Below are 21,573 nucleotides of genomic sequence, written 5' to 3' on the forward strand. Positions count from 1 at the left end.
GGATGTGCCAAAGAATAAGAAAAAGAGGAAGCACTCAGGGAAAGGCTCTAGCCAAGGGAACTCAAAAAAGAACAAAGGGTTCAAGGGCAAATGCTTTAACTGCAACAAGCATGGTCATAGAGTGGCAAACTGTCAAAGCAAGGGAAAAACCATAGAAGTTCAAATGATCGAGGAGGAGAAATTGTCCAATGAGACACATGATATTAACCTCTCGGCCGTAATCTCTGAAGTGAACCTAGTAAGCAATACCAAGGAATGGTGGGTGGACACTGGAGCTACACGCCGCATCTGCTCTGATAGGAAAATGTTTACTACCTATCAACAACTGAACCAAGAGAAGCAACTGTCCATGGGAAATTCATCAGCTTCCAAGTTGAAGGACAAGGAAAGGTGGTCCTGAAGATGACTTCTAGCAAGGAACTCACCCTAAATCAAGTGATTCATGTGCCTGACATTCGTTAGAATTTAGTTTCTGGAGCGTTGTTAAGCAAGAATGGTTTTAGATTGGTCTTTGAGGCTGACAAATTTGTACTTACTAAGAATGGGATGTATGTGGGGAAAGGATACCTGGATAATGGTCTATTCAAGATGAATGTAATGACTATTGTACATTTTATGAATAATAAGAACACAGTTATATTCTTGAATCCCCAAATGTTTGGCATGGTAGACTAGGACATGTTAATTATGATACTATTCGTAGATTAGTTAAGATGGATTTATTACCTAAGTTTAATATTGATACAAATAAAAAAATGTGAAACTTGTGTTGAAGCTAAACTTACTAGAACATCATTTCATTCTATAGAACAAAGTACAGAACCTCTAGATTTAATTCACAGTGACATTTGTGATTTAAAGTTTGTGCAGACTAGAGGTGGTAAAAAGTACTTTATTACTTTTACAGATGATTGCACAAGATATTGCTATATCTATCTACTTAGAAGTAAAGATGAAGCCTTAGAAATGTTTTAACATTATAAGAGTGAAGTTGAGAATCAACTTAGCAAAACGATTAAGGTTTTAAGAAGTGATAGATGTGGTAAATATGTAGCACCTTTTGCTAAGTTTTGTGCTCAACATGGAATTATTCACCAAACTACCGCTCCTTATTCACCTCAACAGAATTGTATTGCTGAACGCAAGAACCGTACATTAAAAGAAATGATGAATGCTATGTTGATAAGTTCTGGAGCATCCCAAAATTTGTGGGGAGAAGCTTTGCTTTCTGCAAATCATATTCTCAACAAGTTACTTCACAAGAAGTTGGAAAGTACACCATATGCATTATGGAAAGGACGAAGACCTTCCTATAAATACCTCAAAGTATGGGGTTGTTTGGCTAAGGTAGCTGTCCTTGATCCTAAAAAGGTTAAAATATGACCCAAAATCTTTAATTGTGTATTTATTGGTTATGCTTCTAATAGCAGTGCATATCGATTCCTTGTACATAATTCAATAATGATGATGTAAATGTGAATACGGTTATTGAGTCAAGGAATGCAACATTTTTTGAAAATATTTTTCCTTATAAAGATGCACATAAGCAAAGTTCTCTTAAAAGAACTTATGATAGTAGTAATCTTGAAAATCATCAAGACCAATCTGACCATGGACATGAAAATGAGGTTGAACCTAGAAGAAGTAAAAGGGCAAAGACATCTAAATCTTTTGGTCCTGATTTTCTAACTTATTTATTGGAAAAATGAACCTCAAACTTATAAGGAAGCCATATTATCCTTTGAAGCTCCTTTTTAGAAAGAAGCGATCAATTACGAAGTGGAATCCATCCTACAAAATCATACGTGGGAATTAGTGGATCTTCCTCTGGGAAATAAACCTCTTGGTTACAAGTGGATTTTCAAAAGGAAGATGAAAGTAGATGGATCCATGGACAAGTATAAGGCGAGGCTTGTAGTAAAAGGTTATAAGCAAAAAGAGGGCTTAGACTCTTTGATACATATTCGCCGGTTACAAGAATAACATCCATTAGAATGCTAATTGCAATTGCTACTTTGCATTATCTTGAAATACATCAAATGGATGTTAAAACTACTTCTAAACGATGATTTAGAAGAAGACATTTACATGGAACAACCATAAGGATTTGTTGTTCCTGGACAAGAGAAGAAAGTGTGTAAGCTTGTTAAGTCTTTATATGGCTTAAAATAAGCACCAAAACAATGGCATTTGAAATTTGACAATGTAATGATGTCAAATGGATTCAAAATTAATGAGTGTGATAAATGTGTTTATACAAAAATCACTCAAAATGGTTATATCATTGTATGTCTTTATGTAGATGAAATGCTCATCATTGGAAGCGATAATGATATGATTAAATCTACTAAAAGAATTTTGTCCAAGAAATTTGATATGAAAGATATGGGAATTGCAGATGTTATCCTAGGAATTAAAATATCTAAAACATCGGATGGAATAGTCTTGTCTCAATCACATTATATAGAGAAAATACTAGCCAAATTTAGTAAGTATGAAGATAATCCTACAAAGACTCCATATGATGTGAATCTTCAATTGACGAAGAACATTGGTGAAGGTATATCACAAGTTGATTATGCACGAATAATCGGCAGTTTGATGTATGTCACAAACTGTACTCGCCCTGACCTAGCATACTCAGTTAATAAATTGAGTAGATATACAAGCAATCCCGGAAGAGATCACTGGAAAGCGATTATTAGGTTCTTAGGTATTTGAGCTATACTAAGAACTATGGATTGCATTACACAAGAAGGTTACAATGATGCAAATTGGATATCAAATACGAGAGACTCAAACTCCACAAGTGGATATGTCTTTATGTTAGGCGATGCAACTGTATCATGGAAATATACATAACAAACCACTATGGAATCTGAATTTATTGCTTTGGATAAAGCTAGAGTAGAAGCTGAGTGGCTTCGTAATTTCTTAGAAGATATTCCAAATTGGCCGAAACCTGTGCCCGCAATATGTATACATTGTGATAGTCAAGCGATGATTGGAAGGGCACAAAATAATATGTATAATGGTAAGTCTCGACACATACATCGAAGACATAATACCATAAGGCAACTGCTCTCAAGTGGTATAATTACTATTGACTATATAAGGTCAATAGATAATTTAGCGGATCCGTTTACTAAAGGTTTGACAAGAGAGCTAGTTAACAAATCATCGAGGGGAATGAGGCTAAAGCCTATATCTCAATAGTTGCTATTATGGACACCCAATCTAGCTGACTGGAGATCCCAAGACCTAGGTTCCAAGGGACAACTAAGTTATGTGTGATTGAAGTACGGGCATTGTGGGGATTCTATCCCCTGCCCATTCCTATGATGATACAATGCTCCCTGCATCGTGTATGGTTAAATTAAGCTTTTAATGATTCCTGTAACTTGGAAAACCAAGTGGAGTATAGCATGATACTCTTTATAGGAAGTCACCTATATCAGTATTAAATGAGGCCGTTTCTTTGAGAATTGCAAGACTCAATTCTCTAAAGTACTAACGAACATCAGGAGTGGTCCATGGCCGAAAGGACACAACCTAGAGCCAAATGTGTATGAAAAGGTATTATGTGAGTAAAATTGTTTCGATTTACACAACGGCTGAACAGTTCAAGACATCATGTTCACTGATTAGCTAGTGAATCTGATTTTACTTCACTATGGAATGTTCAAGGCCAAAAGCTACTTATCTTGATGTGGTGCCTTTTCAACCGAATTCTCTCAAGTGTTTGCATTGTACATTTGCATTAACTAATTTCCATTCATGTGGGGAATTGTTAGAAATTTATAATTTATAATTAATTTTTTAATAATTGAATGGAAATTAAATTGTGGGACTTAACCGAGAAAAAAAAAAAATATATATATATATATATATATTTTTTGTGAATAAAATAATAATAATTTATGTGAAAATTTGCATTGTTTCATAGAAATTGAAACATTGCACTTCTTAGCTTAAGTTGCATTGTTTCATGTGTGAAAAGTTGAATTGTTTCATAAAAATTGAAACATTGCACTTCTTGGCTTAAGTTGTATTGTTTCATAATAATTGAAACATTGCACTTCTTGGCTTATGGTTGCAACATGAAAAGACACATTTGTTGATATTTTTCGGTCACATCTTTTCTAAACAGAGACCTTGTTGCCTATAAATAGAGAAGGTCCCACAACATTTCATTGATCCAATTATCATCCAACAATAGTAGTTTTTAGAGCATTCATACCATTATATTTTTAGAAATATAGTGAGTTAGTAAGTGAGAATTCATACACAAGTTTGAGTTGGCTTTTCTTGGGGATTGTAGTGTTACTTCAACAAGAAGTCGATCGTTGTATCCTAAGAGACGTTTGCCAAGCAAATCCTAAAAGCACATGTGAGGAGGCAATTTCGTCTTAAGGAGATAGAACCAACCAAGTTCTAGACTTGATCATTTGTAAAGTATTCTTAACATTTACCTTGTCGTTATTTTATTGTATTTATGTCGAATTTATAGTGAAGTTTTATTTTCGAAATTCTGTAAATATAGCAATTATCTTTATATTTTACTAACAATTTTGAATTTCAAATCTCAACATCCCAACTACGTTCCAACACCCTTGAAACCGCTAAAAACTGCTCGGGCCACGTCAGATTACTTGCCCAACACATATGCCTGCCCCTGCCATGTCTGGTGCAAGGCCTGTCCACACGCTACGCTGCGCGCATTTGCTCGACATGCGATGCGCGCCTGCTCGACATGTGATGCGTGCATTTGCTCTTCATGCCCTGCGCATCTGCTCGCCATGCACTGCCGAGAGCTTCCAAAGGCCTTGCTAGCAGATTCCATACATTCCTCCAACCTTGTCTTGCTTTCAATGTGCACCACCACTGCATATTTGATTACCTTGGCATGGTGCAAAACACCAAAACCATGCCATGGCCTATTCCGCTTGTTAAGTGTCTTACATTATGATAGTGGTCGTCAGATCCCAATAATACAATACGAATGAATGGCAGTAAGGATAAGGATTACAAAGGTATAAATTAATATCTATAGGTTTTAAAAAATGCTTTCTATCGGTTTGTCTTGGTATAAATTAATTTGCATGGTTTTGTATTTAATGTTTGTGTGAAGGAATGCAAGTTGGCTTTTAGACTCAAGGGATCACATAACTGTCAACGATGAAGTTGGTTCTATTGTAGTTTGGCCAAAATCTCTTGTATTGATAGATGTTAAGATAATTGTCTCATTTTTTGGACCTTGACCATCCAACTATTCATGGTACCGCGTTACCGTCATTTGCTTCAACGATGAAGCGTGAAAATCGAAATTTGATTTTGGGAAATTTTAAGAAGTCATTGGAAGAAGAGTTGTAGTGAGAAAGAGTAATGACATCCAACTTAACAGTATATAAACAAACTTGAGTTTGATAACTTATTAGAACTTTTTTTACAAGTCAAAATTATATTTTTAAGCTTTAGAGATTAAGATAATGGCAGCTGCTAAGACACTATAGAGGCACTATTTATGTGTTATGTATGTGCTGGGCAAAGCCCCTCTATATAGGCACTATCGATAGAGCGTTCATCATGGATTCAATAGGGAGACATTAAGGATTATTCCCATTATTATAAGTCAGATATTTTAATAGAGAGTCAAATATTGATAAGCAGGATGGGTGAAAGTATTTGATTGTCATGTTATATACATGAAAAAAAAAAACACATTAAATTCTGCCACCATAAAATCTTACAAATGAAACTAGCACAGAAGTTTTACAAGTTTGGCAAAGATTCAATGATTGCATGTTCAAAGGTAGATGAAATCATGTTGGAGACACAGAGAAGGGTGGAGCTTGTGTTGTCCCATGTATAGTTTCCATTTTCATCATGGCCTCCAGTCAGAGCTCGCTGCAACATTTACATAGAAAAGAAGCATAAATTTGGGCGACAAGAGAGAGAGCAATTGCAGATATGCAAACATGTGAATGTGATGATATATTAAGTTCACCTAAAAGAACAATAAAAGTAAATGGTAGAAATAAATTCAGCGCCGGCTAGACTAAATTTGAGCAGATAATACTCACAATGTTGGTCTCAACGATTTCTTTGATTTGATTTAGTCCTTCTGAATTTATCAAAAGGAACTATATGAAAATCCATGAATAGAGCTTAAGAAGAGAAGGCGATGGCTGTCCTCCAAACAAGAGTTTGGTATACAAAATCAAGTAGACTGAGAATATACCTGCTAAAATCTTAGCTCTCTTGTGATCGGTGTCGAGGTTTGCAACATTCTCATGTAAAGCGACCAAAGCCGCAGCACAAAGGATACCAACCTGTCTCATTCCACCTCCTAAGGTTTTCCTGAGCCTTCTAGGCTAAGAAGCAAAAGCAACAACGAATCAAATTTCAATAAAAAAAGAAAGAAAAGATGTGTTGTTGATCTTCACGAGAGGAATTCTCAACAGTATCTTAGCAATAAAGCATTTGGAACCAACAAGGACAGATCCAACAGGAGCACCAATAACTCTTGACAGGCATACCTTTTGACATCATCATGAACTTCGGCAGCTGCCATTGCGGCCTGAATTGTTTCATCCACTAGGTTTAGTGACCGGGTCAGATCGCAGATCCACCATTTTAGTTACCATTTTTGCTGAAGAAACAAATCCTAATTGAACAAAAGGAGAGACACACAGAATCAGTTCATAATATATGGCCTGAACAGAAATACATAAACAAATTACTAAATGCAAACAGATAAACTGCTGCTTACAGAAATTGTTTTCGGCTACCATTGCTGGATACTATACGAAAATGATCAATTAGTAGATGAAAGAATTTGGGGGGAAATACACCAAAACTCTGTTGCTTGAAAGTGGGAAATTATGGCAAACAGTAGTATGGTTTTGGAAGCAACAAAAACAAAATTCCGATGCAAAACGAATCCCTTCATCAATGTAGCCAAATTAAATAAAACAAAAACGCTCGAATGCGAAAAACTTTCATTTATGTTGACCGTAAATTCAAGCGTAATTCAATCTTACTACTCTACAGGGAGAGTTTTTTTATGATCCAAACAAAGGACCCAATTATAAATTTCCCAACTTGAATCCATTTCCAAGTGACTAGACCATGGGACTAGTCTTCATTTACCTATTCACTATTTCATTTTCTTCATCAATAAAAAATGCAGCAGCCAAACTGAAAATTAAACAAAATCATCAGCTAGTGCAGAATTAATATATAATCCTCTCCTTCTCTGCAAATGGTTTGTCTCACTAGAAACTAGAAAACTGAAAACCAGCATAAATCACAGGCAGATATTATAACCTAAAACTCAAAATCAAAGTAAAAAAAATCAAAGCCTAAAAATAACAAAAACTAATTATGCCGTGGATACAAAGCAAAAAGAAAACCGAGTACAGAAACTCTTTCTCCTTAGATGAATCACTTCCAAGCCACGATTAAATCGGTTTTCCCTAATTTACATTAACAATCCCAGGTTTCAGTACACCAATTTCGCTGATTTAGTAAAAAAAAAAGTGCATATTTACCTCTCTAGGCTACCAACCAAGACACAGCAGGATGAAACTGAGGAGATAGCAGATTAAAGGTTGCGACTGTAGATTCTTTGAGCGAAGAATCTTTTTCTTGATGGGCCTCAAGATTTGAGATAGGAAAGGAGATAAGGGCGAATGTGAGAGGGAGGATTGGATCTCGGCGATCATCCATGGTGGACTTGGTGTGGAAGAAGAGGAAGTTGTTTCACAGGTTGGTTGGAGACAAGGAGAGGAGAGAAAGATCGCTACGTAACTTTTGTTCAAGGTTTAGTCGGGTCGGGTGTTCATTAGAAATACGGGTTTTATTTTACCCGTTTCTACTGTAAGATTGGATTTCTTTTCATCCGTTGGATTAGATCCAACGGTGACCGGATACAGTGACTGCATATAAGTGAGCGGACTCGACCGCGCGACACGGGAAACCCCTTCTTGCTTACGGTTGGCTTCTCGCTCCTTCTATACCACTCTCAGTTAATTTTAATACAAAATCTTTCTAGTGTTTAACGATAAAACGTACATCATCCTACCTGGGAAGGGAACCGGAACCTTAAAACCCTAACCCTAGCTCTGTCGATTTTAGGGTTTTCCATCTCCGATTTCCGAATTTAGTATATTCAAATGGAAGCCGAAGAAGAAGATGTTTTGAAGGTGAACGAGCCTTCGGTTCCGGTTCAAAATGACGCCGTACTGTCTCCTGAAACACAGGAGGAGCTCCGGAGAACCGAGCCCCAATGCATGTCGGAGTCTTTACCCGAGCCCGAGCTCAAGCCCGAAACCGAGGGCTTTGGGCAGGGTGTTGAGGGGGAATCTGATGCGGTTCCAACAGAGGATACTGAGATTGTGGAGGAGCTGAATGTCGCAGAAGGTTATGGGACAGAGGATACTGAGATTGTGGAGGAGCTGAATGTTGCAGAAGGTCATGGGACAGAGGATACTGAGATTGTGGAGGAGCTGAATGTCGCAGAAGGTCATGGGACAGAGGATACTGAGATTGTGGAGGAGCTGAATGTCGCTGAAGGTCATGGGACAGAGGATACTGAGATTGTGGAGGAGCTGAGTGTCGCCGAAGGTCAGGTGACAGAGGAAACTGAAGTTGGGGCCGAGGATGAAAAGGGATTGGAGACGGAGAAGGTGTTGTCCGAGGAAGGTGTTGTAGCTCACTCGGCAAAGGAGGCTGCTGAGAAGTCTAATGTGGCTGAAGTGGCTGAGGAGACTGTCATTTCATGGAAGGACCAAGCAGAGGAAAAGACGGCCGAAGTGGAAGCGGAGGAGGCCGAAGCAGAGGCTGAGAAGGTCCAAGCGGTGGGGGAGCAGGCTGAGGCAGAGGGTGAGAAGACTGAGGCTGAGGTGGAGGGAGATGATGAGGCAAATGTGACGGACATGGCGGCTGAGACCGACATGGTGGAGGAGGTGGATATGGCTGATGATGCAATGGAGGAGACAACTGAGGCAGAGGAGACAGAGGCAGCAGAGGAAGAAGCAGAAGGGATGGAGGTAGAGGTGGAGGAGGAGGATGAGGAAACGAATAGGGCCGGCAGTGGCGGGAAGAGGAAGCGTGGGAAGAGTTCTAAGGCGACGGGAAAACTCCTCTCAAAGAAGAAGATGGAAGAGGATGTCTGTTTCATTTGCTTTGATGGGGGTGAGCTTGTACTTTGTGATCGCAGGTCAGTTAAACTCTGCTCGCTGTTTGTGCTTCTTTTAATGTTACTTATGTGATTAGTTGATTGAATGATATTGATTTAATTGGTGGTTTTCAGGGGATGCCCTAAAGCATACCATCCTTCATGTGTTAATCGTGATGAGGCTTTCTTTCGGGCTAAGGGTCGATGGAATTGCGGTAATTTTCTCTTACTTTTTGCCAAATTCTCATCTTTTTATCTAATACTCCTTTGTTGACCCATTCCGGGTCTTTCAGATGTTTGATTTTTGTTGATTATTTATGTGTTTGGCATGTGGTTTTTGTACCTTTAAACCCTAGCTGGATAAGTAAATTGTTAATTTTAGTGATGATTGGGTTAGTGTTTTCATGTTGTAAAATTGAATGTTTTTGTCTTAGAAATTTGTTTTAATTACAGAAGAAAAAGCAATACCAGTTGTTGGCAAGGTCTGAAAAATTGATACTGTTGTTTAAATTTTGGTTTTTACATACTTCCAGTAAGTTTCTTTTTGCATACTTCCAGTATTTTAGGGAAACAATGGAAAGTTCGGACCAAAGTTTCATGCTATTTGTGTAGTTAACGTCCCAGAATTGTTCTTTGTTGTGTCAGATTACTTTATAATATGGAATGCTGCTTAAGTAAGGGGGACTTAAGCAGCGTAAATCAAATCTGTGGAACTCATAGGGCTACACTTTATGATGTATCAAATTCAAGAGTTAGGAGATATATCTTTATTAAAGCATGAAAATCAAGTCCTACTTTGTCAAATTTTGAATCTCATACCTACTTAAGATGTTACATTTTAGAAAAATTTGTGTTGTGCATTTGAGATGATTTCTAATATTCTTATAGATAATCAAGATAGTGGCATTGAATTTATCTATGCTATATTGTCAACCTAAGTGTTACATGATTGCTACACCCCCTACTTACCATGACCCAAAACATGGTACACCAAACTCCAGATCACTAAAACTAGCGTATCTAGTTTTATTCTGTTCTCTCTCGCTCTTTTTTTTTTTTTTTTTTCCCCATCCGTGAGTAACCATAATACTTCGATTAATTTTTTATGAAGGATTAATTGAAACAAAAAGTTATGCCTTATTTAAGAAAAGAACACAAAAGGTTTATACATATATTCAATTCCAGGGTAATGTTCTCTTGCCAGATTTATGTTTCTAGGCCGGTGCTTATGTTGTCATATGGTGCATCTATCTAGATCTTACATTCAGGAAAGAATCAACCTAATGTCTGACCCAGATTCAGAGTCTGGCAAGAGAGCATTTCCATTTTGTTATACACACACACACACACACACATATATATCTATTTTATTGGTCACATAGTTTTAAAATCTGATTCTGATGTTTATATATTTTTACAAGTTGATTCTAAATCTATCACTGTCGTTAAATATATACTTAATAGTACCAAAGCAATCTTAATAAGAAATTCTAATGCATTCCCATGACCAGATATGCGAACTAAGCTTACCCCTACCGCATTGTGTGTTAAAGTAACATAATGAGTACCAGACTCCTACCAAGTACCAGGGCGAACCATGCTCTAGGAAACATTGGTCAATCTGTTTGGTTTTGGAAGGATTTGGGTTTATGTTATGCTGCATTACAGTAGTTCAGACTCTGGCCTTATTCCTGGAAGTTCTGTCTTTTTGCACTCCGTTTGTGATTTGTCATCTAGTTTTACTGAATTTAGTGGCCTTTTTCTTTTTTGAGTGAGATTGCAGGCATTATGATTGCTTTTTTATTTCATTTTATCAGCTCCAATTCTTTTACATTTGTGACTTAGTTTCATCATTTCTCATCATTTATAAAAATGCTTATTTTTGAAAATGGTTTTAGTGTTTTTGGGTTGCTGGCAGTATCTAATGCATGAATAAATGTATATTAGGTTGGCACCTTTGCAGCAACTGTGAGAAGAATGCCCACTACATGTGTTATACATGTACCTTTTCCTTGTGCAAGGGGTGTACCAAAGATGCTGTCTTCTTATGTGTTCGAGGAAACAAAGGCTTCTGTGAGACATGCATGAAAACTGTCATGTTGATTGAAAAGAATGAGCAAGGAAACAAGGACACGGTATGATACCTTCTTTCTTATTGTCTTCTGTTTTTCTCTCACCGCTTTTATATTTTCCTTTTGCGAGCATTGTCATTATTAGGGTGAAAGATATATCTTACTTCGAAGTATTTTAGCGCGTGAAAGTAATGTGTCATGTAATTCTTTTTTGTTACATCCTTAAAAATCTGTTGGCCGATTTTTTTTTCTTTGCAGTTGTCTTACCATCAGATGGAACCTTTTGGAAACATTGCAGGAATTTTCTACCTTTAAAATTTTTGTCCTTAATTAAGTACTTCCATTGTTAAGAATTAATTCTATGTTTATCTTTTTAGTTCTTTTTACTTTTTGTTCTGCTTTAACTCTGTAGTGCGATTTTCTAAATTAAATGCTTGCAGTGGCATTCAGCTTGTACTTATTTTTGTTGTGCTTGTGCAGAATGAAGTTGATTTTGACGATAAAACCAGCTGGGAGTATCTCTTCAAGGATTATTGGATAGACTTAAAAGAGAGGTTATCTCTAACGGTTGATGAACTTGCTCAGGCCAAGAATCCATGGAAAGGAGCAACTGGACATAAACAGGAGTCACATGATGAACCTTATGATGCTAATAATGATGAAGGGTCTGAGTCAGACGATTCTGAGAATTTGGATTTGGCCAACTCTAAAAAAAGAAAGGCCAAGAAACGATTGAGAACTCGTAGAAAGGGGAAGGATTCATCAAGTCCAGCTACAGCAACTGGCTCTGGACGCCCATCTGCAGATGACAGTACAGGGTGGGGATCAAAGGAACTCTTGGAGTTTGTTATGCACATGAGAAATGGTGACAAATCTGCTCTATCTCAGTTTGATGTCCAGGCTCTTTTGCTAGAATATATAAAAAGGAACAAACTTCGTGACCCTCGCCGGAAAAGTCAGATAATTTGTGATCTAAGGCTTCAAAATTTATTTGGGAAACCACGTGTTGGGCATTTTGAAATGTTAAAACTTCTGGAATCCCACTTTCTTGTAAAAGAGGATTCTCAGGCTGATGATCTTCAAGGGAGTGTTGTTGATACTGAAGGCAATCAGTTGGAGGCTGATGGAAACTCTGATACACCGGCAAAATCCGGTAAAGACAAGAGACGCAAAACACGTAAAAAGGGTGATGGGAGAGGACCACAGTCTAATATTGATGACTTTGCAGCCATTGATATACACAACATTAATTTAATTTACTTAAAGCGTAATTTAGTGGAAGATCTACTTGATGATCTGGATAACTTTGGGGACAAGGTTGCTCATTCTTTTGTCAGAATTAGAATTTCTGGTAGTGGTCAAAAGCAAGATTTGTATAGGCTGGTCCAAGTTATAGGTAATCACTTGGTTAATTGTCTTTCATTGTATTTTTGGCCTGAGCAAAGAAGGCATTAAACTTTTCTGAATGGTAAAGTTCATTTTTCAAATGATTTTCTCAACAGGTACATGCAAAGCTGCTGAGCCATATAAAGTTGGTAAAAGGATGACAGATATCTTGCTAGAGATATTAAACTTAAACAAGACAGAGATCATTTCAATTGACATCATCTCAAACCAAGACTTCACTGAGGTGATTTAGCATATAACATTTCCCTCTTTTCAATGGCAGGAGTGAGAATGAGAGTTGCTTCAATCTTCATAACTAACTGTTTTTTCGATTCCAAACATGGTCAAAAAATAGCATAAATGTGGGTGTAAAAGAGGCATGATTTGAATATCTCCTTGCTTTGAAGGGGATGGCCTTTATTAGAAATAACATTAGAAAGCCAGATGATGCTTGCCACTGGGTAATATGTGTTACATACCAGGGCAATGAACTTGATTCTCACATCCAATGGCGTTGTTGGCTTTGCCCTCATTATTGAGTGTAATTGCAGCTTTATGTGCAGCATAAGGAAGATTGCTGGAAAATAAATTATTTGTTTGAAAACTTTTTATTTGAATGATACTCTGATATATGTCATTGTTTCTTTGTTTCATTGTTAGGACGAATGCAAACGACTGCGTCAGAGCATAAAATGTGGACTTATCAACCGGCTAACTGTGGTATTTCCATGTTCCATTGCTCTTTTCGTGTGTTGGTATCTATTGTTTTTTGTGGTCCTGAGAAAGTGGTTGCTTGTAGGGTGATGTTCAAGAGAAAGCGTTGGCACTCCAAGCAGTCAGAGTCAAAGACGTAAATTTCTTGCTCTTTTTTACCTCAAAGTAGTTTTTTTGCTTGTTTTTATTTTTTGCATAAATTTATATCATTTGCCTTTACACATGCGGCTGTACGATTGGGCTTGCACATGTTTTATGTTGCATCTGAGGTTGATTGTACATTTTGAAATTGAGCTTTATATTACAGCATTGGCGTTAGGGATATCTGTGGTTTTGATTGTCAGGATAAGGTTTTGGAATGCACATAGGAAACTTTTGTTGCACAGAGGAGGAAAGAAAAACAGACTATGATGATGCAATAACGACGATGATGATGAAGGAAATAATATTTTTCTTATCATGGCTACAATTTTCAAATTAGTGTTCTCTAAGGGTGAAATTTTATAATATGCTTTATTTACAAGAAAAAAAAATATAGCTTTTAAATGCAAAATTATAGTTCATTTTCTGATAAGAAACAAAATTTAGTAAAAAATTTAGGGCCCGTTTGATAACCGTTTCAATTTTAGTTTTTAGTGTTTAGTTTTCATTTTTTGTGCTAGAGTATAGAGGAAAATGAGTGAGAATGGGAGTGAGGATGAGACTGGAGGATGGGAGGGAGAAGTAACAAAAAAGTGAAAACAAAAACTTGAAAATGAAAACAATTTCAAATATATTTCAGTTTTTAGTTTTTGTTTTCACTTTTGTTACTCCTCCCTCTCATCTGCCCTCTCAATCCTATCTCCACTCTCATTCTCACTTCCATTCTCCCTCTTTTTCCTCTATACTCTAGCACAAAAAATGAAAACTAAAAACTAAAATTGAAATGGTTATCAAATGGGCCCTTAATTTTTGAAAGAAATAAAAGACTTGTGGACAAATTATTCACTACATACAATATAATAAAACTCTAAAGTTCTATCAATCGGCCAGAAAATTTATAAGAATCATTCATAAAAGTTACAGCCCAAAACCCAAATCTGCTAAAATGACAAAATAAAGAGTTAATTGTGTGCATTATGAAGGATTGACAATTTGTAAAGGAAATGGATGAGGGTGCTTCCCAAAACTTGACACCACCTATTCCCATCATAGATTGGCAGCAAGTATAAAATGAATCAAAGCCAAGGGTAGCAGCTTGTGCCCCTAACCACCATAGATCTCCACATCCACTTTCCAAGTAATGCCTTATCCTTTTCACTAAGTTGCCAATACCGAACCACCCTTCTTACTCTATGCACTACCTCCTATCTCACTAGGTGTTCGTTCTTTCCCTCCTCTCTCCATTCCCACATAAGATCCCTTGTAAATTCTTCAATCCCTTAACCACTTCAATTGGAATTCTACATGGAAAACAGCAGTGATTTGTGTCTATCAACGTCTTTTCCAGCATATGCACCTTATATGGTGCATTTGGTCTTGCTAAATAGGTCTTGGGTTGTAGGGGAATTCATTTGGGATTGCAGGATGATTTAAGGTTTGAGACATATTTTGAAGGGACAAAAGGGGTTGGTGCTCAAGATATTTCGTTGGTTAAATTTTCTGGGAAGTAGAGGATTTGTGGATTTGCAGGGTTGTTTTAATAGGTGTTTGAGAGTCGAAAGGTTTTTGAGAGTCGAAAGGTTCTCAAAAGCATTTGGGATGTTAGGTTTTTAGTTTAAATAGGTGAAGACTTGGGAATATCGAGGAACCTTTACAGTATGTGAGTGAAGTTCTAAGCATCTTTTTGTTTTGTAATTTAAGTTTATTAATTGGTTGATGCATGGTGGTGGAGCTTTACCATATATGTTGATTGTTGGATTTTGGCTCTATGATGCTGCAAGAAGTTATGGTAATCCATGTGGAACGTGAGTGATAGAAAGACAAAACCAAAAGGAAGTATCTTAGCAAAAGATAAAGGAAAAGATAAAGAAAAATAAGAAGTAAAGAAGTACACTCACAAATTTGCAATTTTTTTTTCTTCCATTATTCCAAGAGACATACTCAATCTTCTATAACATTTAGCTGTAACAAAATCTGAATATATATGTAGGGTTACTGACCATCCTCATAAGAACCAAGACTCTAATTATGAAACTATAAATCACATGGTCATCATACTAGAAACTTAATATCGTATTTACACACTTAGGGATCTAGCTAGCAATCTGAATTACTACCAAGTTTTTTTTTTCTCTCTCTCGTATTTATTTATTTATATTTATTTTTTAAGGCCAAGAAGGATTCTTTCTTCGTGTTTGGTTCTACACTTTAGATCTTGCCTTCTAAAGAGTAAACTTGCTTGGCATAGCTGCTGTCCGTAATCCTCCTGTTCTCTTAAGCTGGTTTGGTAATCAGGTACCCTGATTCCCCTGTCCTTACTAAAATGGGTTTGATTAGAGGTTCTAGGTTATGTTATCCAAGTATAATTGATTTTAGCTTTTGTTATCCCTACCACCCATAATGAAGCAACAAAGAGGAGAATCTATTGGTTATTACTTATTTCAATTTAGTATTTGGGATGGGGAACATGATGTATAAGGTTGAATACAAGCTAGGTGAACCAACTTATTTTCTTTTTCCAACTTGACTGGATATGTGAACTGTAGAGGTGCAGCGCTTGAGGGCAGCTTGAGTTCGAGTTGAGCTTGAACAAGCAAGGTCGAGCTCACCTTGAGGGGAGGTCAATCCAAAACTCAAGTTTGACTTCATTTGGCTTGCCTAGCATCGTAAACCCAATCAAGCTTGAACTTGAGCTGTGGATCCTTTTATGAGCCTTGGTTTCTTATGATCCTACTATATGTACACATGGTCATGTGGCTTAAATACCTAAGCTCGAGATGAGGCAAGCACTTGATTGTTGTAGTTCATGATCAACCCAAATATAGAATAGACAAGCTCAATCCAACCTTGAACTTGCGAGCGGCTCAGTATGTTTTTAACCTTACCGTGTTCAAGAAGAAAGCAAAGACCTAACATCTGCACCTAATTCTTTATCATGGGGCGACTATAACATGGAAATCAGCAAGAACCAGTGGCATCTCCCTAGTGAATTTCGTAATAAGCTCAAGCACATTTGTTCTTAAAACAGGATTGTTTTGTCCTTTTCTTTTTAGGACAGTATGGATTGTGTCTCCTTTTAATGTTCTCAACTCTTAATCTCCTAGATGTAAATCGAATATATTTATTTGTCCTCTGTACTGTCGTATAGCATGGTTATATAATTTTGTTTTAATTTTTCTTGATTTTCTTTGATGACTAATTTATTTCTTTATTTTTATTCTGATACAGTGGTTAGAAACAGAGATAGTGAGACTCAGTCATCTTCGTGATCGAGCTAGTGAAAAAGGGCGTAGGAAGGAATATCCTTATCTTTTAATGTCTAGTACATTTTTGTTCACAATTTTGCTTGGGGTGCAATCTTTGCAATTGCACCAAAAGTTGATGCCCCAAATACATTTTACCACTATTAAAGTAAAACAATCGTATGAGTTTCTTCATTTCTAGGAAATAAAAACTTAAATTACTTTTTATTATTAAAGATGTTCTTTCTTTGTTGTATATGCTGCTCTAAGATGACTAGGAATAGGTATGAAGTAATCCTTAACTTCCTTTTCACGCTTAGAGAGTGTGTAGAGAAATTGCAGCTACTGAAGACACCTGAGGAGCGCCAGCGTAGACTAGAGGAAACTCTAGAAATACATGTGGATCCAAATATGGATCCAAGTTATGAGTCCGAGGAAGATGAAGATGAAGGAGATGATAAAAAACAAGGTCGCATTCAACTTCTTGTGAATTTTTATAACTTAAATTCTCTGGCACAACTATTTTTATACCTTAAATTCTCTGGCACAACTATCTTTGTCATTAATTCAATCATTAATAACATAGCTTTCAATTCATGCAGAAAGTTATATTAGACCTACAGGTTCTGGCTTTGGAAGGAAGGGGAGGGAGCCAATCTCTCCACGAAGAGCAGGACCTTCATCAAATGATTCCTGGAGTGGGACAAGGAATTTTTCCAGTATGAATCGGGAGTTGAGCAGGAACATGTCAAATAAAGGGTTCTTCAACAAAGCAGAAAATACAACTGCAGCTGGTGAGATAGTAAATGATTCGTGGGGTCATGGAAGAGACAGAGAAACACAGCAAACAAACCACTGGGAGAAGAAACAAAATATTTCAAGTTTAGAAACCGGTGTTAGGAGTACACAGTCTGCAGTACCATCTGAATCATCTCCTGCTGGCGGGTCAGAAAATTCAGTGGTGCATCTCTCCACTGGTGTAGCACAATCTGCAGCCAATATCAATGAATCAGAAAAAATTTGGCATTACAAGGATCCTTCTGGAAAAGTCCAGGGACCATTTTCCATGGTACAGTTGCGTAAATGGAATCACACTGGCTATTTCCCTGCCAACTTGAGAGTTTGGAAAAACACTGAGAAAGAAGAAGATGCTATACTGGTAACTGATGCATTGGCTGGAAAGTTCCAGAAAGACCCTTCATTCGTTGACAGCAGTTTTCCAAAGGCTCAAATGGTGCATAATTCACATCTCTCACCTGTACATTCTGGGAAGTCTCAAGGAGCTCTCTTTCAGCGAGGTACAGAAGGCCAAGCGGGAGGAGTAAGTTGGGGATCTCAAAATGAAATTAATTCTTCCTCAGGTAGAGGTACTCCACAATCAGTTGAGGTCCCCAAGTATTCTTCAGATGGGTGGAGCACAACAAACCTTCCCTCACCTACTCCATCCCAAACTCCATTGGGTGGGGCAAGGGGGCAAGCTTACGAAAGTAATTGGTCACCCAGCCCTGCTCGTCCAGGTGGCTCTGTCTTGGGAGGCAACGGAGTGCTGCAACCTACTGCAGTAGTTACTCCAGAAAGTGCACTGCGAGCTTCTGGAAATGATCGCTCAAGTTCTCTTCCTGGCATTAATGCAGCACCCAAGTCTGAAAATGCTACTCTTCTGGGCTCTACAACTGCTCTTCGAATGCATGGTCAAGTAACAAGGTCAGCGCCTGTATTGTCCAATGCCTCAATGAATCAAGTAGCTGATGTGAATAACCTAGTTTCAAATCTGCAAAATCTGGTTCAGTCAGTGACTAGTCGTGCTCCTGCCAGCGATGCTCGAGGATGGGTTTCTGGTTCAGTTCCGAATCAGGAAATGACTGCCTCCGGCCCAGTACCTGGGAGTGAATCTCAACCTTGGGGAGGTGCTCCATCTCAAAGGATAGAACAAAATAATGCTGCTACTGTGCCTGCACAACATCAAACCCATGGTTACTGGAATAACGCTCCATCTACCAACAATGCTCCCTCATCTATGAACACAGGGAATTTAGCTGGAAATTTCCCTACATCAGGCTTCTCGGGTGTTCCGCACTCTGATCCTTGGAGACCCCCAGTTCCAAGTAATCATACATACATTCAGCCTCCCGCACAACCGCAGGCACCTTGGGGCGTGGGAGTTCCAGATAGCCAAAGTGCTGTGCCAAGAACGGGGCAAGAGAATCAAAATACTAGTTGGGTGTCAATGGCAGGAAATCCAAACGTGACCTGGGGAGGACCGGTGCCTGGTAATACAAACATGAACTGGGGACCTCCGAGTCAAGGTCCAGGATGGACTGCACCCGGCCAAGGTCCTGTACCTGGAAATGCAGTTACTAATTGGGTCCCACCTGGTCAAGGACCACCATCGGTAAGTGCAAATCCAGGTTGGGCTCCACCTGGTCAAGGGCCAACACTTGGGAATGCCAATCATGGTTGGAGTGCACCCAATGCAACTCAGAATGGAGATAGGTTCTCAAATCAAAGGGATCGAGGTTCTCATGGTGATCCTGGTTTCAGTGGTGGCAAACCTTGGAATAGGCAGTCATCTTTTGGTGGTGGAGGTGGGGGAGGAGGTTCTTCCAGGCCTCCTTTCAGAGGGCAGAGAGTGTGCAGGTTCTTCGAAAGTGGTCACTGCAAGAAGGGCGCGTCGTGCGATTATTTGCACCCGGACCATTAAGAATTTTGGGAACACAGCAGCAGAGCAGTTACTGTACAGCAATTTCCCATCCAGAGTTTTGACTTTGTATAAACTTTTTTTAAAATCTCTTATTTACCATAACTTGGGGCAGTTTAGTGTATTTTTGCTTCCTTTTATCCCGCTTTTTCATTAAAAGCCTTATTATATGGTAGATTTCTTCTCATTTTGAAGTAACAAAAGTTGTAGACTCCGACTACAACCCAATATTGTATACAAAACATAGTTAGCACAGAGTAATTTGCATTATTATAATAGAAATGCAAAATGATTGTCGATCTACGTGTGTGTTAGATAGAATTAGTGCAGAAAGAGAATCCCCAGAGAGAGAGAGAGAGTGGAATTGGTATAGAAAGAGAATCCTTAAAATGCAAGAAAAACTGGAATGTGGGAAACTTTCTACCTTCCTATTCTTTTATATTACTGCACTTATGGTTATTTGTTTCGTTTCTGACATCCTGATTCCTTCTTACAAACCAGTTAGTCATGTCAAGCGCAATCTTGTATATGGAGCTAAGCCAAATATTTTCCCTTTTACTGGTATATTTGACATTTTATACATTTTGGTCGACAAAACATAGTTTTTGCTTTGTTTAGATACACTTTATTCGGTCAGAGTTTAGGATATTTCAATGCAATAAGAGCAGACATGAGCTTAAACATATTGGTTAAGGCCGATGTACTTCCTACTATGCATTGAGTTCGAATCTCCTTCCCCATAGTTTAGATTAAATTAAAGTAGAATATCTCTTGTATAAAAAAAAAAATTATAATTCAATAAATAGGAGTGACCTTTTTAGGGTGATCTAATGAATAAATAGTCCCCCTTCCATTGAAGGAGGGACACCCTTCAGGGTCACATACCATTTTTTTTTTTTTTCAACAATCAAAATCATCTATTTTTCAAGTTTTCATTCATGAGTCATCCATACAAAAAATCAAGCAAATCTAAATCATTAAGGAATCTAGTGTTGGCAGTGGCGAACGGATTAAGGGACAAGAGGGGTCGCACGGCCCCATGAAAATAGCCGTAAATATGGTTGTGGACAGCCTGTGGAGGTCTGAGTAGACCACATGACTAGCTGCAAGATGACCCCAACGTGCTCAATTAATGCTGGAGAGCTTGCTGCACTGCAGCGCTGGCTTTTCTTTTTTCAAACTACCTCGCCAAAACGACGTCTGTGGGAACCGAATTAAATCAGAACCCTAGGTCAAATAATTCCTTCCATTTGGGGATTATTTGACCTAATTGGGAATTATTCAACCTAATTGGGAGTTACTCAATTTAATTGGGGATTACCCAATTAAATGGAATGTTACCTAATTAGGTTGAGAATTGATTTGATTCCTACCATAATTCCCAATTAAATGAGGAGTTACCTAATTACATTAGGAATTGATTTGATACCTACCACAATTAGGGATTTGATTTACCCAAATTAATCAAATCCTTAATTAATCAAATTAATTCCAAATCGGGGAGGAATAATTCCATTCTATATACGGAATTATTCCTCTGAAACCCTAGCCTCCAAGACCACTATAAAAGGATGGTCACACACAAAGGTTGAGGTACGTCTAAAATTCCTACTGAAACTCTGTAGAAAATTCATCTCAAACCCTAGCCACCTCATCTCTCTCTCTCTCTCTCTCTCTCTCTCTCTCTCTCTCTCCCCCACATAAGGCTCCGGCCGCCCCGTTTACACCTTAAACACATCTCTGTACCCTAGTTAACTAGTGTTTTTCTTACAAACTCTTGAATTAATTTAGGCATCGGAGGGCCTTTGGCCAACACCCTCCGGGTGTGGTCCTCTTATTTGTTCTATCTTGCAGGGAGAAAGAGGCGGCGATAAAAGAAAAGGAATCTTTGCAATCGAATATTCTCGTGGGAAAATTTGCTCCCAAAACGTCATTTTGGTCCAGGCGATTTCAAATTTTTTTCATGACCTGGCAACAAAACAACGTCATTTTTAGCCAAGCTTTAAAAAAAAAAAAAAACTAACTCAAACCCCCTCTCTCTACTGGACTTCAGCAACCCAAACCCCCCAAAACCATTATTTGATTGCCAATCCCAAATTAGTTTCACACTCATCCCTTAATTAAACCCCAACCTAAACC

General features: G+C 38.0%; 1 protein-coding gene and 1 long non-coding RNA gene across 5 annotated transcripts; one reads left to right on the top strand and one right to left on the bottom strand.

Annotated features, from left to right (window-relative positions):
- Positions 1–5,708: 5,708 nt before the first annotated feature.
- Positions 5,709–7,772, bottom strand: LOC117637596. 4 transcript variants are annotated; one of them, XR_004587200.1, is made up of 5 exons: positions 7,554–7,772; positions 6,540–6,667; positions 6,242–6,374; positions 6,084–6,124; positions 5,709–5,907 (listed from the first exon to the last, which is right to left on the bottom strand). It is a non-coding gene; the product is annotated as an uncharacterized LOC117637596 (long non-coding RNA). The 4 variants fall into 4 exon arrangements; XR_004587201.1 differs by having other exon boundaries at positions 6,008–6,124; XR_004587199.1 differs by having other exon boundaries at positions 5,709–6,124.
- Positions 7,773–7,990: 218 nt separating this feature from the next.
- On the top strand, positions 7,991–19,735 carry LOC117636519 (zinc finger CCCH domain-containing protein 19). The gene is made up of 10 exons (XM_034371058.1): positions 7,991–9,223; positions 9,317–9,396; positions 11,129–11,316; positions 11,734–12,649; positions 12,756–12,883; positions 13,300–13,359; positions 13,439–13,489; positions 16,723–16,793; positions 17,051–17,205; positions 17,339–19,735. Exons 1-10 carry the CDS (start codon positions 8,178–8,180, stop codon positions 19,435–19,437), a joined length of 4,794 nt encoding a protein of 1,597 aa, XP_034226949.1. The 5' UTR covers positions 7,991–8,177; the 3' UTR covers positions 19,438–19,735.
- The last annotated feature ends 1,838 nt before the right edge of the window (positions 19,736–21,573 follow it).

Source organism: Prunus dulcis, chromosome 8 (genome assembly GCF_902201215.1).
Source record: "Prunus dulcis chromosome 8, ALMONDv2, whole genome shotgun sequence".
In the NCBI taxonomy this organism is placed as follows: domain Eukaryota; kingdom Viridiplantae; phylum Streptophyta; class Magnoliopsida; order Rosales; family Rosaceae; genus Prunus; species Prunus dulcis.

Bases quoted from the DNA above. Each gene is read 5' to 3' on its own strand.
- LOC117636519 (XM_034371058.1), top strand. From the start codon at position 8,178: ATGGAAGCCGAAGAAGAAGATGTTTTGAAGGTGAACGAGCCTTCGGTT. The intron at 9,397-11,128 runs GTAATTTTCTCT...AATGTATATTAG, and splicing joins TAAGGGTCGATGGAATTGCG to GTTGGCACCTTTGCAGCAAC. The intron at 13,490-16,722 runs GTAAATTTCTTG...ATTCTGATACAG, and splicing joins AAGCAGTCAGAGTCAAAGAC to TGGTTAGAAACAGAGATAGT.